The sequence below is a fragment of the Sceloporus undulatus genome, chromosome 2, assembly GCF_019175285.1.
Source record: "Sceloporus undulatus isolate JIND9_A2432 ecotype Alabama chromosome 2, SceUnd_v1.1, whole genome shotgun sequence".
Classification (NCBI taxonomy): Eukaryota; Metazoa; Chordata; class Lepidosauria; order Squamata; family Phrynosomatidae; genus Sceloporus; species Sceloporus undulatus.
Genome location: NC_056523.1, coordinates 14,359,194 through 14,381,220, shown reverse-complemented (window position 1 = coordinate 14,381,220; position 22,027 = coordinate 14,359,194). Strand labels below are relative to the sequence as shown.

At 40.3% G+C, this 22,027-nt stretch overlaps 1 protein-coding gene across 2 annotated transcripts in view; it reads right to left on the bottom strand.

The window, feature by feature from the left end:
* The window catches only part of PPT2 (palmitoyl-protein thioesterase 2), a 48,186-nt gene that overhangs the window by 3,277 nt on the left and 22,882 nt on the right, over positions 1-22,027 (bottom strand). For both annotated transcript variants that reach the window (XM_042449122.1, XM_042449123.1), the window contains exons 2-6: positions 8,845-9,017; positions 4,711-4,864; positions 3,799-3,894; positions 1,693-1,800; positions 778-861 (exon numbers count right to left, since the gene is read on the bottom strand). In XM_042449122.1, the coding sequence (XP_042305056.1) occupies positions 778-861; positions 1,693-1,800; positions 3,799-3,894; positions 4,711-4,864; positions 8,845-9,006 (604 nt within the window). In that variant the 5' untranslated portion in view covers positions 9,007-9,017. The remainder of the gene's footprint in view (positions 1-777; positions 862-1,692; positions 1,801-3,798; positions 3,895-4,710; positions 4,865-8,844; positions 9,018-22,027) is intronic.

Genomic DNA, 22,027 nt, shown 5'->3' with positions numbered 1-22,027 from the left:
GTATCTTGACATTTTAGGATCTTTTCTAGTTCTTTCATAGTTGCCCCCCCCCATTCTTAGTCTCCGTATGATTTCTTGACTGTACTCTCCACTTTGATTAATGTTTGATCTCAGATATGAGAATCAACATAAGAATTGCTACTATCTTTTCTAGTTTGATTCAAGAGGACAGTTTCCCAAGTAGGTCTCTGGTTGTAATTACACCTCAGCCTCTGCTGTATTTTTCAAAGGAGTAATCACAAGCATCTGAGGAATAAATGGCTCAAGTATAAGAATACAGACACTGTGTAGGCCAAAGATGTGGGCCCAGGCCAGCATCTATTTATTGTATTTATTTAAGTCATTTAAGTAGCACCTCTCAGTCCACCAAAACCCTCAAGACAATGCACAAAAGATAAAAATGTTTAAAACATTAAACACATAGATAAAAACCAACTAAAACACTCCTTTAAAATAATTTAAAACTATACAGATAAAATAGCCAAGGAAGTTTCAGAGACCAAACACAATGCATTATCTTAGCTGCTTGCCAGAAGCTCAGAAAGCAATGGAGAAAGTTTAACTTTCTCTGGCAGGGAGTTCCAAAGTTGAGGTGCTGCTACAGAGAAAGTCATGTGACATGTACAAATCACGTTAATTTCATGGGGTGCTGGAACACACAACAGGGCCTCCGGTGATGAGGATAACAGACATAAGTGGAGATGTGAGGCATGCCTGCCACTGAGGTTTACCATGATCCTTTGTATATTGGGATAGAGAGGTGCTTTTAATTATTACCAGTTGCATTGGGATGCAGTCTCTCGTCATTCAGCAGAGCCAGGAAATTATTGTTGTGGAGGTAAAGATCTCGATGATGTGGATCTGAAAATAAAGATACCATGGGAGAAAAAAAAAGACATAGTTGTGTTAGTCTGGGGGAAAAAAGTAGGCTCAACTCTACAAAAGCTCATGCTACCAACTTCTTTCTTTTAGTTAATCTCAATGGTGGTACAAGATCCTTTTGCATGGGAGAAAATGCTTGAGAGACATCATGTTTGGTTCCTACACTCAACAGACTGCTCCACCCTAATCACTTCTCTCTGAAGAACTCAGGAGACTGGCCCTCTAACCTTAATTTTAAGACCTACATTCCTTCCCCATACCCCATAAATCTCTCCCTTTACTTTTGGAATTTAGATTTGAGTACAGCATTGGAACCTATTTTTAATGTCAGGCCCATTGCTGGAAGAAGTAAAATTGTAAAAATGGTGAGTGAATCAAAACATATGTAGAGTACTTTCATGCCACTGAGAAATCATACAGCAATTTTCATCACCATCACATACATCTTCCAACCTGGCTCTACAACCATTGTCCCTTTCTCTTCACACCCTTCACCCAGACATCCAAGGAATCTTGACTTAACACCATAGTTGTGCTGTAAAGGGTTGTATTTGCAGAAGATCAGCAAGGAGTTTAGCAACTGGGTTTCTTATCCATACATGCACATTTATTATAATAAAACTACATGTATATATGTTAACTTGCTTTAAATCTCGGGTTAACTGGTTCACATTTATCTTGCCTGAGTTTACTCAGATCATTATCCCATTACATCATTTAGTACCATATTCCACTTTAATTGTCATGGTAACATCCTGTGGAATTCTGGGGTTTGTAGTTTTGTGAGGCACACAACAACAAAAATCTTACCATTCCAGTAATTACAGATGGAGAAATCCTGTCCCAAGTGTGTATAGCACACACGGTACAAGTTGGATTTCATATGCTCAGGAAAAAGCCATTTCAAGTACTTTGTGTCTGGATCAGAAATGAGAGAAAGGGAGAGAGACACACACAGAGTGAGACTACCAAAGTCAGGGTCAGCCCTACTATTAGACAGAGTGAGGCAGCTTCTTCAAGTCCCAGATCTGCAGGGTGGTATGGAAGAGTGGCAGAAATGTGCCAGGAGAACAGAGCTCTATGTATACCTATGTGTAGCATGTCTTTCATCCTCTATGAAACTAATCTGCTGCCCTTAGTTAACCAGAAGCTGTTGGCACTGAAATAAGGTATGACCACTAGTCTGGTCAGCTTCTGTACATAGAATAAAAAACGGCTATCTTGACTTCAGCAACACTGTGGTCCAGCCCTGTTTATACTCCCATTGGCATCACTTTTTCAAGGTCTGGTTCATGCCACTCTTTAGTTGGGAATCATAAGTGTATTTTGAAAATTTTCACAAGAGTGACAAAAGAGCCTTAACACATGTGAAAAGAAATCCAAAATGGAGCAGGAGAGTAGGGGCTTTCTCCACGCCTCTCTCCATGATGCTAGCACTTCCATTCTCCTTCCGAGGAAGATGGTTGTAAAAGTATGTCTTGTGTCACACTGGAAAAATCCGTTAGACAAAAAGCAGACTTTTATGACCGTCTCCCTAAGGAAAGAGAATGGAAGTGCTACAACTGATACTATCCTGCTCTATTTTGGATTTTTTTTCTCATGTGATATGCCTCTGAATAAAAGGTTATTAGTGGAACATCTCTGCAATGAGCTAGTCAGACCTCGTACCAGTTAGAAGGGAAAATGGGTACTGTAATTTTAATATCACCTCACAAACAAAACTCAGACCACCTCCTCCTTCCCCAGTGCTTCTTGCCCTGAAATTTATTTGTCTTGCCACTTAGAAATCTGTGGCCAACTCACACTGCACAATTATAGTCTATGTTTCCAATTTAACCACCATGGTATCATCCTATGGAATACTGGGATTTGTAGTTCTGTTAGATATTTAGAGTTTTCTGCCACAAAGTATTAGTGACTCATTAAACAACACACTCCAGAAGTCCAGAGGATGTTGGTATGGCAATTAAAGTTGAATGATACTGCTATACTGTAATTGTGTAGTTTGAAAGGGGCCAGGGAGAAAAACAGTCATTCCATGAGATTACATCTGGAACCATAAACCTGGCAACCCTATCTCTGCCCACAGCAGCTATTTTTATTTCATCCATTTGCTCTTTCTTATTTACCCCATGAAGTAAATGTGGAGGGTGTTGCTCCATCCACTTACACAGTAGAAAAAAACAAAACAGTGTGAGTCCCTCAGAGACACAGTGCTGTCTATGGGGACCTTATTAAGAATGCCAGCTGTACTGCCATGGCTCCATTTTATGGAATCCTGGGATCTGTAGTCTGTTGTGGCACCAGAGCTCTCAGTCAGAAAAGGCCAAATAGCTCACAAAACTACAAATCCCAGAATTCCATAGGATGGTGCCATGACATTAAAGTGGTATCAAACTGCACTATTTCTGCAGTGCAGATTGGACCTACATAACTGAGGGGCCAAAATTCAGGGGGCCATCCCACAGTGATGTAGATGTCTAGGAGATAAGCCACTGCTGGCATCTTTGGAGCAGGCACACAAAAGAAGCCTGCAAGCTGGGAAACATCCCAAGATGTATTGTCAAGAGCTGTCTAATACCACACTGAGTTGTCTGATGGTCAAATAGGCTTTATTTTATAAAAGTCTGGTATCTTCAATACTTTGGGTCTGTAACTGGTCATTTTTAAGGCCAATTTTAAATTTTTTAATCTAACGCCATTTTAAAAAATTATTTTCTGCCACAGGGAAGTCAGAGGACCTGTTCTGGGGCCCTGGCAGGACACCTTTTGTCATTCCTTCCAACATATAATATGGTTAAGCCAATGTTTGGGGACCTTCCTATTGAATGAAACCCTGCTGAATAGCACTGAGTTGAATGTTTAGTCCAATCTCCTATCCCAATGGCACCACTGTGCCCCAAGCTCCTCACTTACCTCCATACTGCCCCATTTGTGGGGAGGCGAGTGAGATGAATGTGTCCACGTTGTGATCAGGCGTTGTGGCAAGGAGGGCACGACAGATGAGTCCACCTGCAGAAAAGAGGAAAATGGAGTCACACTTTTAGGACAGCACATAAAGGCTGAATGAACCCCTACTCCTGTATAAATTCCACATCAATCCATTAGGCAAAACCCAATGTCAGACGTGTTCCAGTTGCTCAGGATTTAATATGGCCCACTTAAAATGGATCAACTTTTTACCATAAGAAGCTGCCTTATACTGAATCGACCCACTGGGTCCAGCTAGCTCAATACTGTTAACTCTGGCACCAAGTCAGGCACAGCTGGCCAGGATTGTTTAATAATGCAATACATTTCAGGGTGGGCAAAATCTTGAGATCTGTACATGCTTTCCAAAGAACCTTGAAAGGTTGCAATGCCCTATCCCAGATATTTTTATTATTTGAAAAAAATATATTCAGAATGCTCCCCTACTCTTTTAAGAGGACATAGGGGAGATTTGTTCATGTCCCCAACCAGAGGGAAGCAACAAGAGATTTTAGACTCAGGAGGAGCCTTTTTCCAAAACATGAAGTGATCAGAAGTTTGAGGACAGTGGAGGAGGCCTGTCAGATGCCCTGATCATCACCAGGCAACTGGATCATACCTCCATTTAAGTCAAGTGCTCCTCACCTAGCATTCTGTTGTTAACTAACATCAGGTTGCCTTTGGAGAAATGTGGAAAATAAAAAGTATGGCTAGCCCCAAATGCTATGTAATCAGGCAAGCCCACCTGGACCTACTGATAGTGGAGAAGGCTTATCAGAAGACAGTGGAAGAGGCCTGAGAGATGCTCTAAAAGTGGGAGTATCCCTCTCCATCCCTGCCCCACAAGAACCCATGTACCTTGTGAATAGCAGATGAGGTGGACCCCGTCAGCAGCGTTCTGCATTATAGGGTAAATAGCTCGCCTGAACCCCTCGACTTGTAGCCAGAGTGGTTTCAGGCTCTCAGTGCGGTCAAACAGATCAACAACCGTTACGTTGGTTCCGGGATGTGTCTGTTGGGAAGCAGCAGAAATTGAGTTACTGTTAGAGAGACAGGGAGAAAGACTCAAACATCCAGGAAGAGCTTTCCCAAAATATCCAAATAGTGGCTGCTTGAAGTTTGGAAAAGTTCCTGGTTTGAAAACAAAAGCAGATAGGAAACTGGTTTCTGCATCTCGGTGCCACTAGGGCACACAGAATTGTTTTTAGACTGTTTTTAGGAGTTTTATAAAAGTATTTTAAAATATTTTTATCTATGTATTGCTTTTACTGTTTTTTATTTGTTCATCGCCTTGGGAGCCTTTGTGGGCTGGGAGAATACAGAAATATTTAAATAAATAAATAAATAAATAAAATAGATACACATGGAATCTTGCATATTTTTATGCTTAGCAGGAGCTGGTTAATGTTGTTATTCATTAGATGCATGAAGCAGCATACACAGCTTTACCATTCTCTAAATGATCCTGTGAAATTGGTCAAGCTGAGCCACAGAACTCATCTACACTTGCCAAAGTACTCCAGGTTGATCCCAAAGTATTCTGGCTTCAGAGCTGTCCCAGATTCTCCCTTTAGCTCCATAACCTGAAGTGACATTTGGGTGGCTGTCTACACATATCTCTCTGCTGGGCACCACCACTGCTGTTGTGAGTTGCTCCCTCCCCCAATGAGGAGACCAGCATAGGGTGACTAAATATCCTCCTTTTCCAGAACATGTCCTACATTTCAACCTTCTGTCCAGGAGGAATTTCAAAATCTCCACCATTATGAGCATGACTAAGAAGCATGTATTTATATTTATATTAGTGTTTTTAGCTTTTATTTTTTAATGTCTCCCATTTTTCTTGCAATGCCTTGTCCTCTTTTGTGATCAGGGCATCTGATCACCTTGTTCTGGCATCAATCTCATGGCTGAACATCTTGTTGTGGCCTCAGAAGGAGAGACTCAACACTAGCAGCAGTGATGCCAGTTGGCACAGTGGGGACAAGTGTCTAGACAGATGCTGAACATCACTATGAAGTGCTCCAGGTTTTCCTGCAAAATCTGGAGCAGGTAAGTTTTTTTAAAAAAAAATGTTTAAAGGAAAAATACGGCAGATTCAATGCAGAACTGGACTTTCATTGTGAAGGCAATACACACTAGAATTGGGGATTTGGCCCTACATCAGGAGACAAGTCACCATGAAGATGGGAGGGGGGGAACACTTTATTTGGCCCATGTAGACAAGACTAGAATGGCTAGGCCAAAGCTCACCCAGTGAACTGAATGACACAGTAGTGATTAGAACCTGGAACACCCATGTCCTTGCCGAACACTCTATCCAAGATCTCAGACTGACTCTTCTGGTTTCTTAATGCCTTATAATTCTATTTCTACAAAGGAAAGTTTTGCTGAATAAGGACTCAGGAATTACCAGAACCCCATACCTTCCTTTCCACTACCCTGAAAAACTGACTTTCCCATCTAACCCAGGCACCTCAATGTAAATAGGATCTCATTTATCACGCCAGGGTTATGAGTCACAGACAGCTTGGAGGAATAAGTTACAAGACCATCCAGGCCCTGACCAGAAGACTAAGAAGAACAATGAGAAAAAAGAAAAGAAAGAGGGGGAAATAAATGACTGGGGTACCCTATATCCAGGAAAGAGTAGAATTAGGACAACTCTGTCACTAGTCACAGTGCGGCAACTACATCAGACAGAAGATATTAGGGCAGTAGCAGCACCACCCCAGCTGCTGCCCTTGACTCTTCCTGTCTTTTGGACAACAGAGATGTGTAGTTCACACAGGTTAATCCCAGGATCCTTAAATTAGTCTGATGCTGTGGTTAACTGAACTACAGTATGCATTTACACCACAGAAATTAAGCTGTTTGACACCACTAAAGCTCCATCCTATGGAATCCTGGGATTTGTAGTTTACAAGATCTTTAACTTTCTCTGCCAAAGAAGACTGGTGACTGACTCATCAAACTACAAACCCTGTGATTCTGTAGGATGGAGCCATGGCAGTTAAAGTGATGTCAAACTGCATTATTTCTATAGTGGAGATGTACCCACTGTCTATCCAGCTTCTGTACTTGAAACTGGGAGGCAAGCCCATCTTGCCCTTTGCCTCAGATGGCAAAATTTCTTGGGTCATCCAAGAACCAATGCAGTATAGTGAATAGGACAGAGGAGGCACAGGATCCTGATCCAGGGGTCCCATATAGCCCTCCATTGATCTTGTGAAAGCCACAACTTTTCCTGTTTAAACATTTTTTAGAAAGGTTCCTCATACCCTCTGTGGGCAAACACTGTCTACCACAAGGATACAGCATTAAACTAGGGCTGGGGACAGGTTCAAACCTCCAATGATGAAACTCACTTTGACGTTAGGATCCCCTGCTCTAAGACTGACATACTTCACAGATAAAATGAGGATCCAGGCTAAACGTAGTGCCTGGTATTCTTAGGGAAAGGGGAGAGATAAAAGCATTTTAAAAAATCCCAAATAGTAATGGCAGACTTAGGATGGTTGGGCCACAGACTGAAACCACACTCCCCCCCCTACACACACACATGCACACATACACACTTCCCATGAAATTTCACAGGCCTTTTGCTTGTAATAATATAAAAGCTTATTTTCTTATCTTATACTGTACTGATTCTCTTTAAAGATGGAAAACTCCAATTAAGATTAGGATGTCCAACCACAACTGATAGTTTTTAAATTTTTTGTATATGGTATTAGATTTTTATCAAACTCTGTAAAATTGTTGATGTAGCCGTTGATGTAACGTATTGCTTGTTGTAATGTATTCTGTGCTATATTGCTTTGTATTGTGATATATATTTATATAATTGATACTATGTGAACCGCTTTGATCAGAAGGAAAAGCGGTATATAAATAAAAGTATTATTATTATTATTATTATTATTATTATTATTATTTATTAATTACATGGTCTATAGGTGACATGCAATCATGCTTGAAAAGTTCAGTGTCCTGTAAATTGGGATTTGTTCCTTGAGATTCCACTGAATTTCAAACTGTAGATTAAAACCCACTTTCAGAACCATCAGCTTGTTTTTCATCAGATCTAAAGACTCTAATTATTGCCTCTAAACAGCAAACCTGATTCCATTTCCTCCTCTGCATTCTGGTTCTGGTTGTATTAATAGTTTACAGGTTGTGGTTGCCTTATCTAAAATGCTTGGGACCAGAAGTGTTTTGGATTCCACTTTTTTTGGATTTTGGAATACTTGCATACATATAATGGGCTATCTTGAAGATGGGACCCAAGTCTAAACATGAAATTCATTTAGGTTTCATACGCATCTTATACACATAGCCCAAAGGTACTTTTATACACATTTATTTTAATAATGCTGTGCATGAAACAACGTTTGAATCATCAGGAAGAAAAAGTGTCACTATTTCAGCTACCCATGTAGACAATGTTAGATGTTAGATTTTGGAGTACAGTGGATCCTTGTTATCCACTGGGGTTTGGTTCCAGGAACCCCTGTGAACAACAAAATCTGTGTATGCTCAAGTGCCATTAAATACAATGGCATAGCAAAATGGTGTCCCTTATATAAAATGGAAAAATCAAGGTTTGATACTTGAAATTTATTCTTTTTTTGAATATTTTCAAGCCGTGGATGCTTAAATCCGTGTATAAAAAATCTGTATATAGGGCCAACTGTATTTCGGAATTCTGGATAAGGGAGATGCAACCCGAATTGGGTTTTTAAAACTGGGGAAAAGGCAGGATATGAATATAATGAATAAATTAAAAAATAATAAAAAATAATATGTAAAAAATACATCAGTTCCATGGGCTGAATCTAAGAGTTAGTCATCACCAGAACAGGCTTGTTGGATCAATTAGATTTGCTTAACTGTTGCCTTACCAAGCTTCCACTGTAGTTGAGAGTACCAATTGGCTTTCTCCTTTTACATATTCCACATCACTGCCTATGTTCTGGCTCCCAGACTCACCTCATTGATGAAGCCAAGCAAAAGCTGAAAATCCGAAGGGCTGTCGAACAAGCCATGGACGACAATGACTGGTTTGTAAGACACTGTGAGAGTGACCAGGAGGAAGGTGGCCAGAATACAAAATGGAGCTAGTACTCCAATATAGCTTCGACCCTGCCACATGATCCCACCAGCTGGAAAAGACAGAGATGGATAAATGTGAGTGCTGAGTGCATTTTCTCCTCCTGCCACTGTCCATGCTTCACCTTTGCTTTGTTCTTGGTTGATCATCTCAGTCTGCACACACGCTTGCTCTACCCATCATGGCTGATCAATGGTGACCCATAAACTCAACTTACAACTTGACAAATTCTGAAGTCTTTGCACTCCTGCTCCATGATTTGCCACGTTATTATACTAATATGACAAAAAATGTGCTTACATAATACTCAAGAGGGTGCTTACAGAAAATTTTTTATCCCATAAGACAGGAGACATTCTCCACATATTACAAACAGGTTGCTTGAAGAGACAGGAGCTTACCTGAAGTTATCTAGCACCACTTATGGACTGAGAAGAGTTTAAACATAGCACTTGTCTCCTGTTTTAACTATTTATTAGCTTGTAGAGTGATCTTGTAGCATTTTTGAGACTAACTAAAAAAAAGGAGTTGGCAGCATGAGCGTTTGCAGACTTAGGTCTACTTCCTCAGATGCATGTGGGGAAGTAGATTTCAGTCTACAAAAGCTCATGCTGCCAACTCATTTCCTTCAGGCAGTCTCAAAGATGCTACAAGATCTCTCTACATACTGATTTTACAGATTAACACAGCAATATCTTTGAATTAGCTTGTCGTTGCTGGGTGACTTCGGGTTGTTTCTGACTTATGAGGACCCTAAGACAAACCTTACCATGAGATTTTATTGGAAACATTTGTTCAGCAGAGGTTTGCCTCTGCCTTCCTTCAACGCTGAGACGCTTCTATATCACCCTTCCTCAAAGTGATTTTTCTACTGGAATACTTGGAATCACTTTGAGGAAGGGTGATATAGAAGCGTCTTAAATAAGTAACTCCTCAGTTGACTCAGGCAACGTTCTCACTGAGATGGTTAACAGGACCTTCTTTAAAAAAATATTTTGAGTAAGTATACAAAAGGCAAACAGCAAAGAGGGAATATCAGTGTTATAGGATTTGACATATAGAAAGCAAAGGTGCTTTTTATGTTTAAGAAAGAAACTTTGATTAATAGTGGAAAAACTGAATAAGATAAATAATAGGTAACATTAATGAGACGAGGAGAGATTAGGATAATTAGTTAGGTCACTGTCAGAGATAACCTAGAAGTCTTTATAAAGGGGTGTGTGTGCAAAGGTGAATTTATTGTTACGTGTTTTAGTCTCTATGTGTGCATGTTATTTTTGATAATTATTAATAAATATTATTCTTTGTTCAAAAAAAAAAGAGAAAGAAAGAAAGAAAGAAAGAAAGAAAGAAAGAAAGAAAGAGTGAGGCTGAGCTCTGGAAAGAGAGTGAATTGCCCAGGATCATCCAGGATCCAATAAATCCAGGACAGAGCTAGAATTTGAAGTCTGATTTATCCAATTTTCTGTCCAGCATTGCAGAGCTGGCAATAATTCCAACCAATCCACTCTCCTATAAAGAAGAAGAATGGAAGAAGGGATTTTAACACATTTCATCTGGCTGCACACACACACATCTAAATATAGCATTCCTCTTATTTGGAATGCAAAGCTCAGAGTGAACTGATCATTCAGCATTTTTATCATAACCAGCAGCATCCTTGTCAGAATCTCCTGCAGGTACCCAGCTGGTTCCTCAGTTCCAAACATGTCAGGATGACTCTATAATCTTATTAGCCTCTATCAGTTGAAGTTGGTGACACAAAGTTTGCAAGCTGTCTGTGGCCCCTAAGCTCCACTGTCTCCCTAATAATTATTTTTCCCATTAAAAAATGCACTCCTGGAAACCTCTAGAAGCACAATTTTCCCCTAGAGAATAATACTCAGATGGATTGTTTCAATCCTCTGGGAGGACTTTTTCTATGTTGCACCAACCTCATAATTCCATTCTGTCCCCAAGCATTTGCGACCAGAAGGCCCAAATGTGAGGATAAATGACAGGGCCTTCTTGGTAGGTGCTCCCAAGACTTTGAAATTCCTTTCCTTGGCCTCTTCTCTGCTTTTCTTTCATTGGCAGGTAAAGACCTTTTTAGTCAACCAAGCATTTGATGATTTAACTGATTATACATGGCTTTTAAGGGATATGTCAAGAGATCTTGTAGCACCTCTGAGACTAACTGAAATAAAGACGTTGGCAGCATGAGCTTTCATAGACTTCAGTCTACTTCCTCAGATGCATACAGTGGAGTGAAAACCAGGGACAGACATATATATGCCACTGGTATACAAGAATGGCAATTTAATGGAGCATATATGTATGCTGCATTTTAATCTTTATTGTTATGATTTTTAAATGATTTTGTACTGTTTTAAATTATGAGTGTCTTTTACATAATAGCTTATTATATTTTTTTTAAAAAAAACTTTTGTATCATTAGGATTTTAGTCATATCTTGTTTCAACCTTGTGGAAAGCCACCTTAGGTCCCTTGTTTGGAGAAAGGTAGGTATAAATTAAATAAATACTTTGCAATTTTAAAAATGGAAAATGGAACTAGACTTTTGTCCACTTCATGCTGCAAAGGCCCTCAGACTCATAGCCCTTGGTCACTTATGTTATAAATCTGTCATGGTCCCTGTCTGCATGGCCCAAAGAAAACATCCTTCCCTGATGAGAGTTTGGATGATGTGGGGCCAATCTCCAGTTCAGGTAAGACATATCCAGAGATGTTCATTTATTATATTTTTTAAGAAATCATCTTAAAGGCCATAAGCAGCTCAAACCTACCCTTGACATTGCATCATATGGTCACTCAAATTTAAATACATTTTAATTCCCAACCAAGACTTCATTGCTGCCTATCAGGAAACCTATTCAGGGATACATATAGCAAAATACAATAACATCCTAAATTCACAAAAAAGTGATTCCTTTATTCGGCCAATCAAAATGCACAAAATGCATGATGCAAGCTTTCGAAGCTCCACTGGCTACTTTTTCAGGCAAAGGTGTTAAAAATCATATAAGATAATTTTTTTAATATAAAATGACAATGTTAGTCATAGGCCTGCATCTTCTCAAGGTATTGTTGTTGTGTTGACGATGGTGAGGTTTCTACCTCCAACAAAAGCAAAACATTTTCTTTTAAATTTAGGACTATATTTGACATGTTTCACCAAAACAAAACCTAAAGATTTCCTAATGCAAAAAGAAGGGAGGTTTCTCTTGAGAGATTCAGTGTTCTCTGCCTAACAAAGGGAGCTGTGACTTCACAAAGGATGGAGATTTTCTAAAAGAACCACCAAAGAACTAGTGCAGCCTCATTTCATTACGATTGAAACTGATTATAGTAGAATTGTAACCAGTTTCAAATGGGAACGACCACCATATAATCAAATCAGCAATTCGCTTTAAATCATAGTGGGAATGTGGCCTCAGCCTATCTTCTAACAAGTCTTCCACACACACACAAAAAACACCCATTAGATTTCACTAAGCTACAGCTAAAAAAATAGTACATAAATATCGGCACTTTCCTGACCACTCACCAAAGTCAGATCCAAAAGCTGATAACTTCTTCTAACTGATATAGCTTGGTGTTGGCACACACAAGCTTTCAAAGTTCGACAGCGTTTTCCCCAGGCAGAATAGAACAGCAACAGAACCTCAGAAAGGGGTGTGTGTTTTGTGTCTCTGTGTGACTGTGATTGCAGTTATTTGCATTGCAGCTAAAGGGTTATTTTAAAAAGCTGAAAACACGTGCCTTGACAGTAATAAGCTTTTTGGAAAAACTAGGTTACAAGGCACTGGGAAGCATTTGCATTTTTGCTTCTGGTTTTTTTCCAGTGAAACAAGCCATCGCATACCAATGGCATCCATTCCACTATATGCATCAACATTCACAGTAGGACAATGGATAACTGTGATAGCCCATAAATAAATCCCCAGTCAAGATTACAAATCCCTAGCCATGCTTTTTTCATGGATTTATTTCCCCAGAAAAAGAGCAGAAGGGGAGAGTCATGCCAATAGTGGGATGGGTAAACTGCAGCCCTTCAGATGTTGTTGGAGTGCAAGGCCCAGCATTACTCTCCATTAGCTCTGCTGACTAGGGTTCATGGGCATTGTAGTCCAACAACATTCAGATGGTCAAACTATTTACTACTTGTGGACTAAGAGAAAAAAGTGGGACACCAACAGGGATGAGACATCTTCAACACAATAATCAGAGGGGCTTCTGAGAGATGGCTGGCTGAAGAATGATGCACTGAACAATAACAGAAATAATACAAGGCATGACTAGAGAGAACGTCTATGCCCTCAGTAGACCCTGAGGAGCTGGGATTCATACCAATCGTGGGGAACTTTGTGCTAGGGGTCAAATTTTCACCCCAATCAACCATTTATTTGTTGTTGTGTGCCTTCGAGTCGTTTCTGACTTATGGTCACCGTAAGGGGCATCTATTACAGAGTTTTCTTGGTAAGATATGTTCAGAGGAGAACTACCTTTGCCTTCCTCTGAGGGTGAGAGAATGTGACTTTCCAAAAATCATCTACTGTAGTGAGTTTCCATGGCTGAGCAGGGATTCGAACCCTGGTCTTCAGACTCATAATGGCTCAAGCCACTACACCATGCTGGCTCTAACCATTTATTTATACCGTGCCTTTGCCTCAAGGTGGCTTATAGAAGTGCTTCTTAGGTTATCTGATGTAGGGAATTGGCAATTATTTTTCCTCAGTATGCCAGGGACCAGTACCATATTTGTGACCACTGGCCACAACTGTTTCTTTCTTTCCTAGAAACTCACTAGGGACTGCCAGCTGATGGCTCAGGGACTAGCACTGGTCCATGGACCACAACTTTGAACAGCACTGTCTTACAGGCTAAAAACATACAAAAAATAAGAATGAAACAGTATTACAGTGTCTATAAAATCAAAACAATTTAAAACATTTATTGATTTACAGCTAGAACTCTTAAAAATTAGAATGCCTCTGAACCCGTGTTCTTGTTGGCTTGCTAGTCTTGTTGGGTGGCTTCTTTCTTGTGCAGTATTTTAATAGAATTATGTTAGCAGCCCTGGGGTTCAAGGAAAGATGGGATATACTGTAATTATTTTAAATGCAGTATTAAAACTTTCTTATACACCTGCTTATAAACCTTCTGCCTATGTGTCTGCCTACAGGTTTAGGCAGCAATCCTATATTCCCATAGTGGGGATTATGTAGCCTGCCAGATGTTGTTAGATTGCAACTCCCAGCATTCCTAACAAGCATAGCCAATAGTGATAAATGTTGGGAGCTGCAATCCAAAAAAACACATGTTTGCTATCCCTATTATACCCACTTAATTCAAAGAAATTCCACTAAACTGACACTCATTTGTGAGTGGTTATGTACAAAGTGCCAGTGTGTTGTAGTGATTTGAGTGTTGGACTAGGGCCTGGCTTCAAGGTCTTGCTCAGCCATGGAAACCCACTGGGTGACTTTGGGCAAGTCACACTTTCTCAGCTTCAGACAATGGTAAAAGCATTGAATAAATGTTACCAAAAATAATAATCATGTGATAGGTTTGCTAAATAATTGCCATAAATAGAAACAGCATGAAAGCATACAAGAACAATGATCTGTATAAGATTGCATTCTGAAGCTCTGGGTTGAACACCTAAAGCACTCCTGAACTGAGGTACCCTTAAGAAACAAGGCTGCCATCACCTACAAGATCCACAAGGCAAAGCCACAAATGAGCAATATGCCTGTGAAAAATACAGCCTTGTCCCTTGGGTCGGTGTTAAGGCAAAGCTGCAATTTCCACCCACAACCTGCCGGAAGCTTATGCAGTGCAGCAGAGGGTAGAGTGCCAGGCTGACATAGGGGTGTTGCCCTCCCAAATACAAATTATGCCTCCCCAATGAAATTTTCCTTCACTCCTCCAATTTCTAGAACTGCAGAGACACAAGGAAAATCTTCCACACATGCAGATTTTATCACACCAGTCTACTATCCTGCCATAATCATGCTAGTTTAAGAATGGACGCACACCAGTTTAGCATAATTTCTTATCACACTTTTCACCACAATAGCGCTTTGGTGATCCATGGTCGCATGATCTGTTCCCCACAATGTAAAACACCACCTTCTGGGAAGAAGAAGGGAAATGAGTGATCAGGGTTACCAACTGCCTCCTGAAGATGGCTAATATGTGAAAGTGCACACCGCAGCCAGCTTCATGAAGGTGTTGGTAGCTGCAAATCACTTCTCCTCCTCCCTTCGAAAGCATAAGGATGCTGTGTGCATATTCACACGGCAGTCCCGTGCTTTGGGAAGGGGGGAACAAATTCACACAGTTGCCAACCACCCCCTTCCTTGCTGCTCTGTAAATGTGCATACAGCACCTGGGTTTGCAAAGTTGCTGGCAGCCACAATTGCTGTGAGGAAGAAGGGGGAGAGGTGAAGAATCACATCCACTCGACCACATAACTGCCAAGGAAGGAACCTATTACACCAAGGCAGTCATGCAACAGCAGCAGGATTGAGAGACCATTGACAGGTTTTGTCTATCAATGTAAAGGTGCATACAGTCAATGAATGGAATACAAGGCAGCAGCAGGAGAGACATGACATCGTGTGATAAGTACAATCAGCCCTCCATATCCACCATGGTTTGAAAATATTTTACTATCTATCTATCTATCTATCTATCTATCTATCTATCTATAATCTATTATATATAATAGATATATAGATTAATAAATCTAATATATATAAATTCCAAAAAGTAAACCTTGATTTGGTCATTGGTCATTTTATATAAGGGACACCATTTTACTATGGCACTGTATATACAGTGGTCCCTCCACATTTGCTGGGGTTAGGGGTGAAGAGCCCCCATAAAGGTGGAAAAACTGCAAATAAAAAAACACTTATTTTTACCTTAGAGAACACAGTTTTGATTAATATGTTCTCTCTAGGGATCTCTAGATCCTCCAGTGCAACTCTATGGTCAACATCTGTCAGAGGTTGATCATAGAATCATACTGGAGGACTTACAAATGCCTAGAGAAGTGTTTACTTTAAGAACTTTTAGATTCTCCAGCACAACTCTGGGGATTTTCACACAGAGGCTTACCATTGTTAAAATACTGGCAAAACGCTCCAGAGGTGCAAAGGTGTGGGAGCTAGTTGTGCTTCTGAAGCATCATTAAAGCGCACCCTTTCCTCCCCCATCAACAAAGAGTTCACAGAGCAGCCATTTCTTCATAAAGGAAGATCCCATTATTGAAGAAAAGACTGCTCTGAGAACACTTTGTCGACAGGAGAGGAGAGCATGCGCTTCAGTGACGCTTCAGAAGCACGAGTAGCTACCACACCTTCACACTTCCAGAACATTTTGCCAGCATTTTAACAACGGTAAGCCTCCGTGTGAAAATCCCCTCTATGATCAACTTCTGGTAGAGTTGTGCTGGAGGACCAAGAGATTCCTAGAGAGAATTAATCAAATTAATCAAATTAATCAAAACTGCAAATAATCAAAGCTGCAAAAGTTAAAGCTGCAAAAGTTTGTTTGTTTTAGAAAAACAGAAACATTGAGGGGAATGAAAATTGCAATGTAAATATCCTCTACAGATTGGAGGGCTCTTTATTATTTTAGGAACATAAAAGGCAGTATATACAACTTTTAATTATTATGCACACTATATTAAAACACTGTTTTTTCCAGAGTTTTTGTTTGTTTCTTTGTTTGTTGTTACAAGTAATGCTACAAGGTCCTGAACTGTAAGGAATCCATTTCGATTCCCCAGTTTGAGGAAGGCATAATAATAATAGTAATAATAATAATAATAATAATAATAAATCAATATTAACAAAACTTTAAATTAGTTTGCTGTAGTGTCACACTGTGCTCATTCCTCTCAAAAGAATGGAGAAAAGGAAACCAAGACCAGGAATTGTAATGATCTGATAACGGACCTAATCTTGTATAAATCTTCCCTTTACATATTTTTTAGAAATTATTTTGCGGTAGTAAATTTGTGAACAAAGAATTTTATTCATTTTTCTAAAAAAATATATTTTTTAAAATACTTTCTGGAACGAAGAGGCTTCAGGAAATAAAATTGGGGGGGGGGATCTCAATCCCCCTCATTTTCCCCCCAGGTCTTCACTTCTTTCTACTGGTGACTTTATTTCAGAGGGAGAAAAATTTTGGGGTGTTGTGTAACCCATGGCAGGTGACACACATCCAATACACCAAAGTGGTCCCCTATCCCACAATATAGCATCCACAAACCAGCTCAGGATGTGTACAGAAGGAGGAAAGACACTATTAAAAGTTATCCAATCATTTTAAGGGAAGGAAGGGAATCCATCCCTTCCACAACAGTTAGTCATTGCTCTAATTTGACTTAAAAAAGAGAAATGCTTCATATGTGCTGTGCTGAGATGCTGAACCACACACAAAGCAGCCTGCCCCTACACATGCAGCAAAAATTAACAACACACAACTGGCAAGTTTTTCTTATGCAGCACCTAAATGTTTTTCCAGAGGTAACAGTATGTAGACTACTTGAAAAATTAAATGTTCTCTGCCTAAGGAGTTTATCATATGAAGGAGATTGGGAGTTTATCCCATGAATACCCCAGAAAAATTGTGTAATTACGCTAAACGATTTCACAAAATGTCGCATCACACAAAATTAAAGTGGTCACAAAGAAGCTATAGCACAAATGTTCTAATCCAGTCCTTTCCAAACCTGAGTGTCCTCCAAATGCACTGGATTACAACTTCCATCACTCCTTGGGTTGGCTGGGGATGATGGGAGTTGTATTCCATTCTGTTGGGTGCCTGGCAGTAGCACAGATCTCTGGTTAATCTAGCCCTGACAAGTTGTAACACTTCTCCCGCTAGCGACTTACGAATCTAAGCCTCTCTCAGTTGACTCCAGAGCTATAAACAACACAACAACACATGCCACTGCAAATAAAGACTCGGATTATCTCACGGAGAAAGGCAGCAGAGAAGGCAAAGAGATCAGAGCCCAGTCCTCAAGTCATCCCAGAGCTCTTACCTAGCACAAGCCTATATGTAGCTGACACACTTCCCAGCAATGAAGTGCTTGCTCAGAAGTCTACAACCTTCTTCCCGCTTCCCTGGGATTATAAAGCCTCTTCCAAGGCCCGCCCCACTCCTTCAGCCAATCCCAAAGCTCGAGGGTGGGGACTAGTACTCTCCGGGTCTCAACGTGTGGCGGGTTGTCCACATGCATCAAGGACGATTGTTATCCGCTGGTGGGTTTTCTGGCTCTTGGCCAGAGTTTGGAATTGCGCATCAAGAATTAACTCATTATTTCTGCTTCACTGAAATGTTCAACAACAATGTTGGAATTCAGTGTTTTAACTGTTAAATGTCAGAATATTGTTGACTAACTATTGCTGGAGCTAATTCAAAGACATAGCCATGCTAGTCTATAGAATCAATATGCAGAGAGATCTTGTAGCACCTTTGAGACTAACCAAAAGAAAGAGGTTGGCAGCATCAGCTTTCATAGACTTTCATAGTCTACTTCCAAATGCATCTGAAGAAATAGATTTCAGTCTACGAAAGCTCATGCTGCCAACTTTTTGCTTTCAGTTAGTCTCAAAGGTGTTACGAGATCTCCCTGCATATTGCTGGGTCTAAAGTGATGGAAGTTGCTTTGCTGACTTATTAGTGACCATTCTAACTCATTTACCATATCAACAAATGAATTCAATAAATGAATTCCACTTAAAAGAAAATGCTAATTGGAGTGTAGTTATGGGGTGGGGACATAATGAGGGCAGTGTTATTTTTGGTGTGTGCCTTTAAGTCATTTTCAATTTATGGCAACCCTAAGGCAAACCTACCATGGTTTTTTCTTGGCAAGATTTGTTCAGATGTGGGTTGCCATTGCCTTCCCCTGAGGCTGAGAGTGTGTGACCTGCCCAATGGGATTCACCCTGGTCTCCAGAGGCATAGTTCAACACTCAAACCACTACGCCATGCTGGCCACCCCAAATAAGAATTCTGCCCCCCATTAAATTTTCCTTTAGTCCCCAAATTTCTAGTATTGCTGAGAGTCAAGATGAGTCTACACAGCCAGAATTCTCTGTGCTGCTTCCAGACTATTCTGACCTTGGAGTGCCCCGAATTCGCCACCCTACTTTTGCACTCCAGAGTGTTGCCAGGAAGTTGTTCACACATGTCCCGCTGTGCCACCCAACACTGGCACAAGTGGCTCCCTCTGAGGTTGGAAATGAGGTGCCCAGCATTGATCAGAGGGAGTGACCCATGCCAGCACTGCTGGCATAAGATGGCACAGTGGGATGGGTGTGTAAACAGCCACCCAGCATTACTCCAGTGTTCCAGAGTTTCCAGGTTAAGTCTTTTAAAACCAGTTTAAGGGAAGGATGAACCAGATTTGATGAGGAACTGGCCTCACATTGTGAAGACAATCCACAATCGAACCAGTGCATTGGCCTTGCATTGGGAAGACAGGGCACCATGGGAGTAGGAGTAAACCGGTTCATTTGGCCCTTGTAAACACACCCAGAGCCACTGAAAATGGTTCACACCTGGAACACTTATGCATGCTGTGTTCACATTCTTTGCCCATCTTTGGATACATAAAGTGTATCAGTGAAAATTCGGCCAAAGTTTTAAATTATAGTAATCCATATCCACTGATTCTTTATCCATGGATTCAAACATCCACAGCTTGAAAATATTTTTAAAATATATAACTCTGAAAAAGCAAACCTTGATTTTACCATTTTATCTAAGGGACTATTTTGATATGCCATTGTATTTCATGTAGCTTGAGCATCCATGGATTTTGGTATCCACTGGGGGGTTGGAACCAAACCCCAGTGGATACCAAGGACTCACTGTACTGCAGTGCTAGAAATTTATGGACTAAAGAAAGATGTCATGGGGGCAAATTCTTATCAGAGGGAATGCCCTCATTCCCCGCCATAGCTATACATCAATGTTAATAAACTGCTCTTCTTTAACAACTTAATGTCAGTCCATTAGAAGCTACAACATTAACCATTCCAACTTCAGCTCATGATGACAGCTAATACAACTGGCCCACAGTATCCAGAGATTCAGCATCCACAGAATCTACGCTCCACTGCTTGAAAATATTGGTTTTTTAACTAAAATCCAAAAAGCAAACCTTGATTTTGCCATTTTATATAAGGGACCCCATTTTACTGTATATACTGTATACAGTAAATATAGTATACATTATACAATTACAGTAAATACAGTATACTGTATTTACTGTAATTGTATATAATGGGACTTGAGCATCCATGGGTTTTGGTATTCACAGGGAGGTCCTGCAACGAAAATCCTAGCGGATAACAAGGTCCCACTGTATGCTGCAAAAAAATGAAAATAAAAAAATGGGGTGAACTAAAGAACCAAAATCAGTTTTCTAGATCCTCCTACCAGTGAGGAAGGGCATACATTTGTATGGATGGGGGATGCTTATCTACAACTCCCATTGTTCCCAACGGTGAGAAATGTCATTCACTAATATCCCCAGGTCTAAACATGGGAACCACTGAGTCCAAAGACCCAAAGCGGCAGTGCTTAGAGAAATATTTTCTGTCTGAGACCCTGGGAAGCCAGCACCAGCTGGACTACAGACTTACCCTTTAACTGAGTTTATTATAGAGAACACTTTTTGTAAGGAGGGGGAATGATCAGAGAACCAGGCTTGACCAATGTTTCACATTCCTGAGCATCTGTTTGATACGGGGATTGAGAACGGATTTACATTCTTCTGCAACATAATCAAGTTTTTGGTCAATGTTTTTACAGTCCTGGGGCACTGTGGCCTTGGCTTTCTGTCAAACCCATTCAGAAACTAGATTAATTACATACAAAGCAAAGTCAGCCTTATGAGCCGAAAGCAGGGGTGAAGGGAAGCAAAATCCACATTTAATAATTTTAATATTAGGCCAACAAACCTTTCATTGACAAACACATTTAAAACCCAAGAGAGACAATGATGTCTTTGTCTTTAGTACATCCATTTAAGATGCACAAAAAGAAAAGTATTGGCCATGGTGGGGAGGGGGAATCTAAATCCCGTATTTAATTATTTTGTTGCTATTAATTGCCATCAGCATGGCTTCAACTTCTGGCACATTATAGTATTTTTAAGTGAGTTATGCCATCTCACGAAATGGGCAAAGTACTATAGTCCATACCCTTCAACTGTCCCCTATTTGGCAGGGGCAGCCCAAATTAATTCTGTGTTGTCCAACTTTTTCAACTGCTTTTAAAATGTCCCAGATTCTCGTTTCAATTACCCCCTTGTCATCAGTTTACTTCACTGGAGACAATTCAGCATTTGTATGAGGAGAGTACCTGAGAAAAAAGATGCTACAAGATCTCTCTACATACTGTAATCCAAACAGCAACTTTTTACAAGCTCTGAGCAGGATAGAAATGCAACAATATATTTTTTAAAGAAACAACGTTATTTTTGAATTCTACCCCAAAAAAGTAGGCTATGAACGTAAGTACCTGTAATTAATATTAAAAAACAGGTCTAGAAATAAAAATAAACTGGTAATCAGAGATATACAGTGGGCTCTTGGTATCTGTTGGGGTTTGGTTCCAGAACCTTCCATGGATAACAAAATCTGTGGATGCTCAAGTCCCATTATATACAATGGCATAGTAAAATGGTATCTCTTATAAAAAATGGCAAAATCAAGGTTTGCTTTTTGGAATTTTTTTTTGGGGAGGCAGCATGGTGTAGTGGCTTTTCTGGATAGCAGGGTTCCAATCCCCACTCTGCCATGACAACACACTAGGTGGCCTTGGGCAAGTCACACACTCTCAGCCTTGAGAGGATGGTACAGTAGACCCTTGTTATACATTGGGGTTTGGTTCCAAGATGCCCCGGGAATAATAAAATCCTTGTATGCTCAAGTCCCATTCAATATACAGTGGTACCCCGGGTTACGAAATTAATTCGTTCCGCCGCCGCTTTCGTAACCCGGAATACTTCGTAAGCCGAAA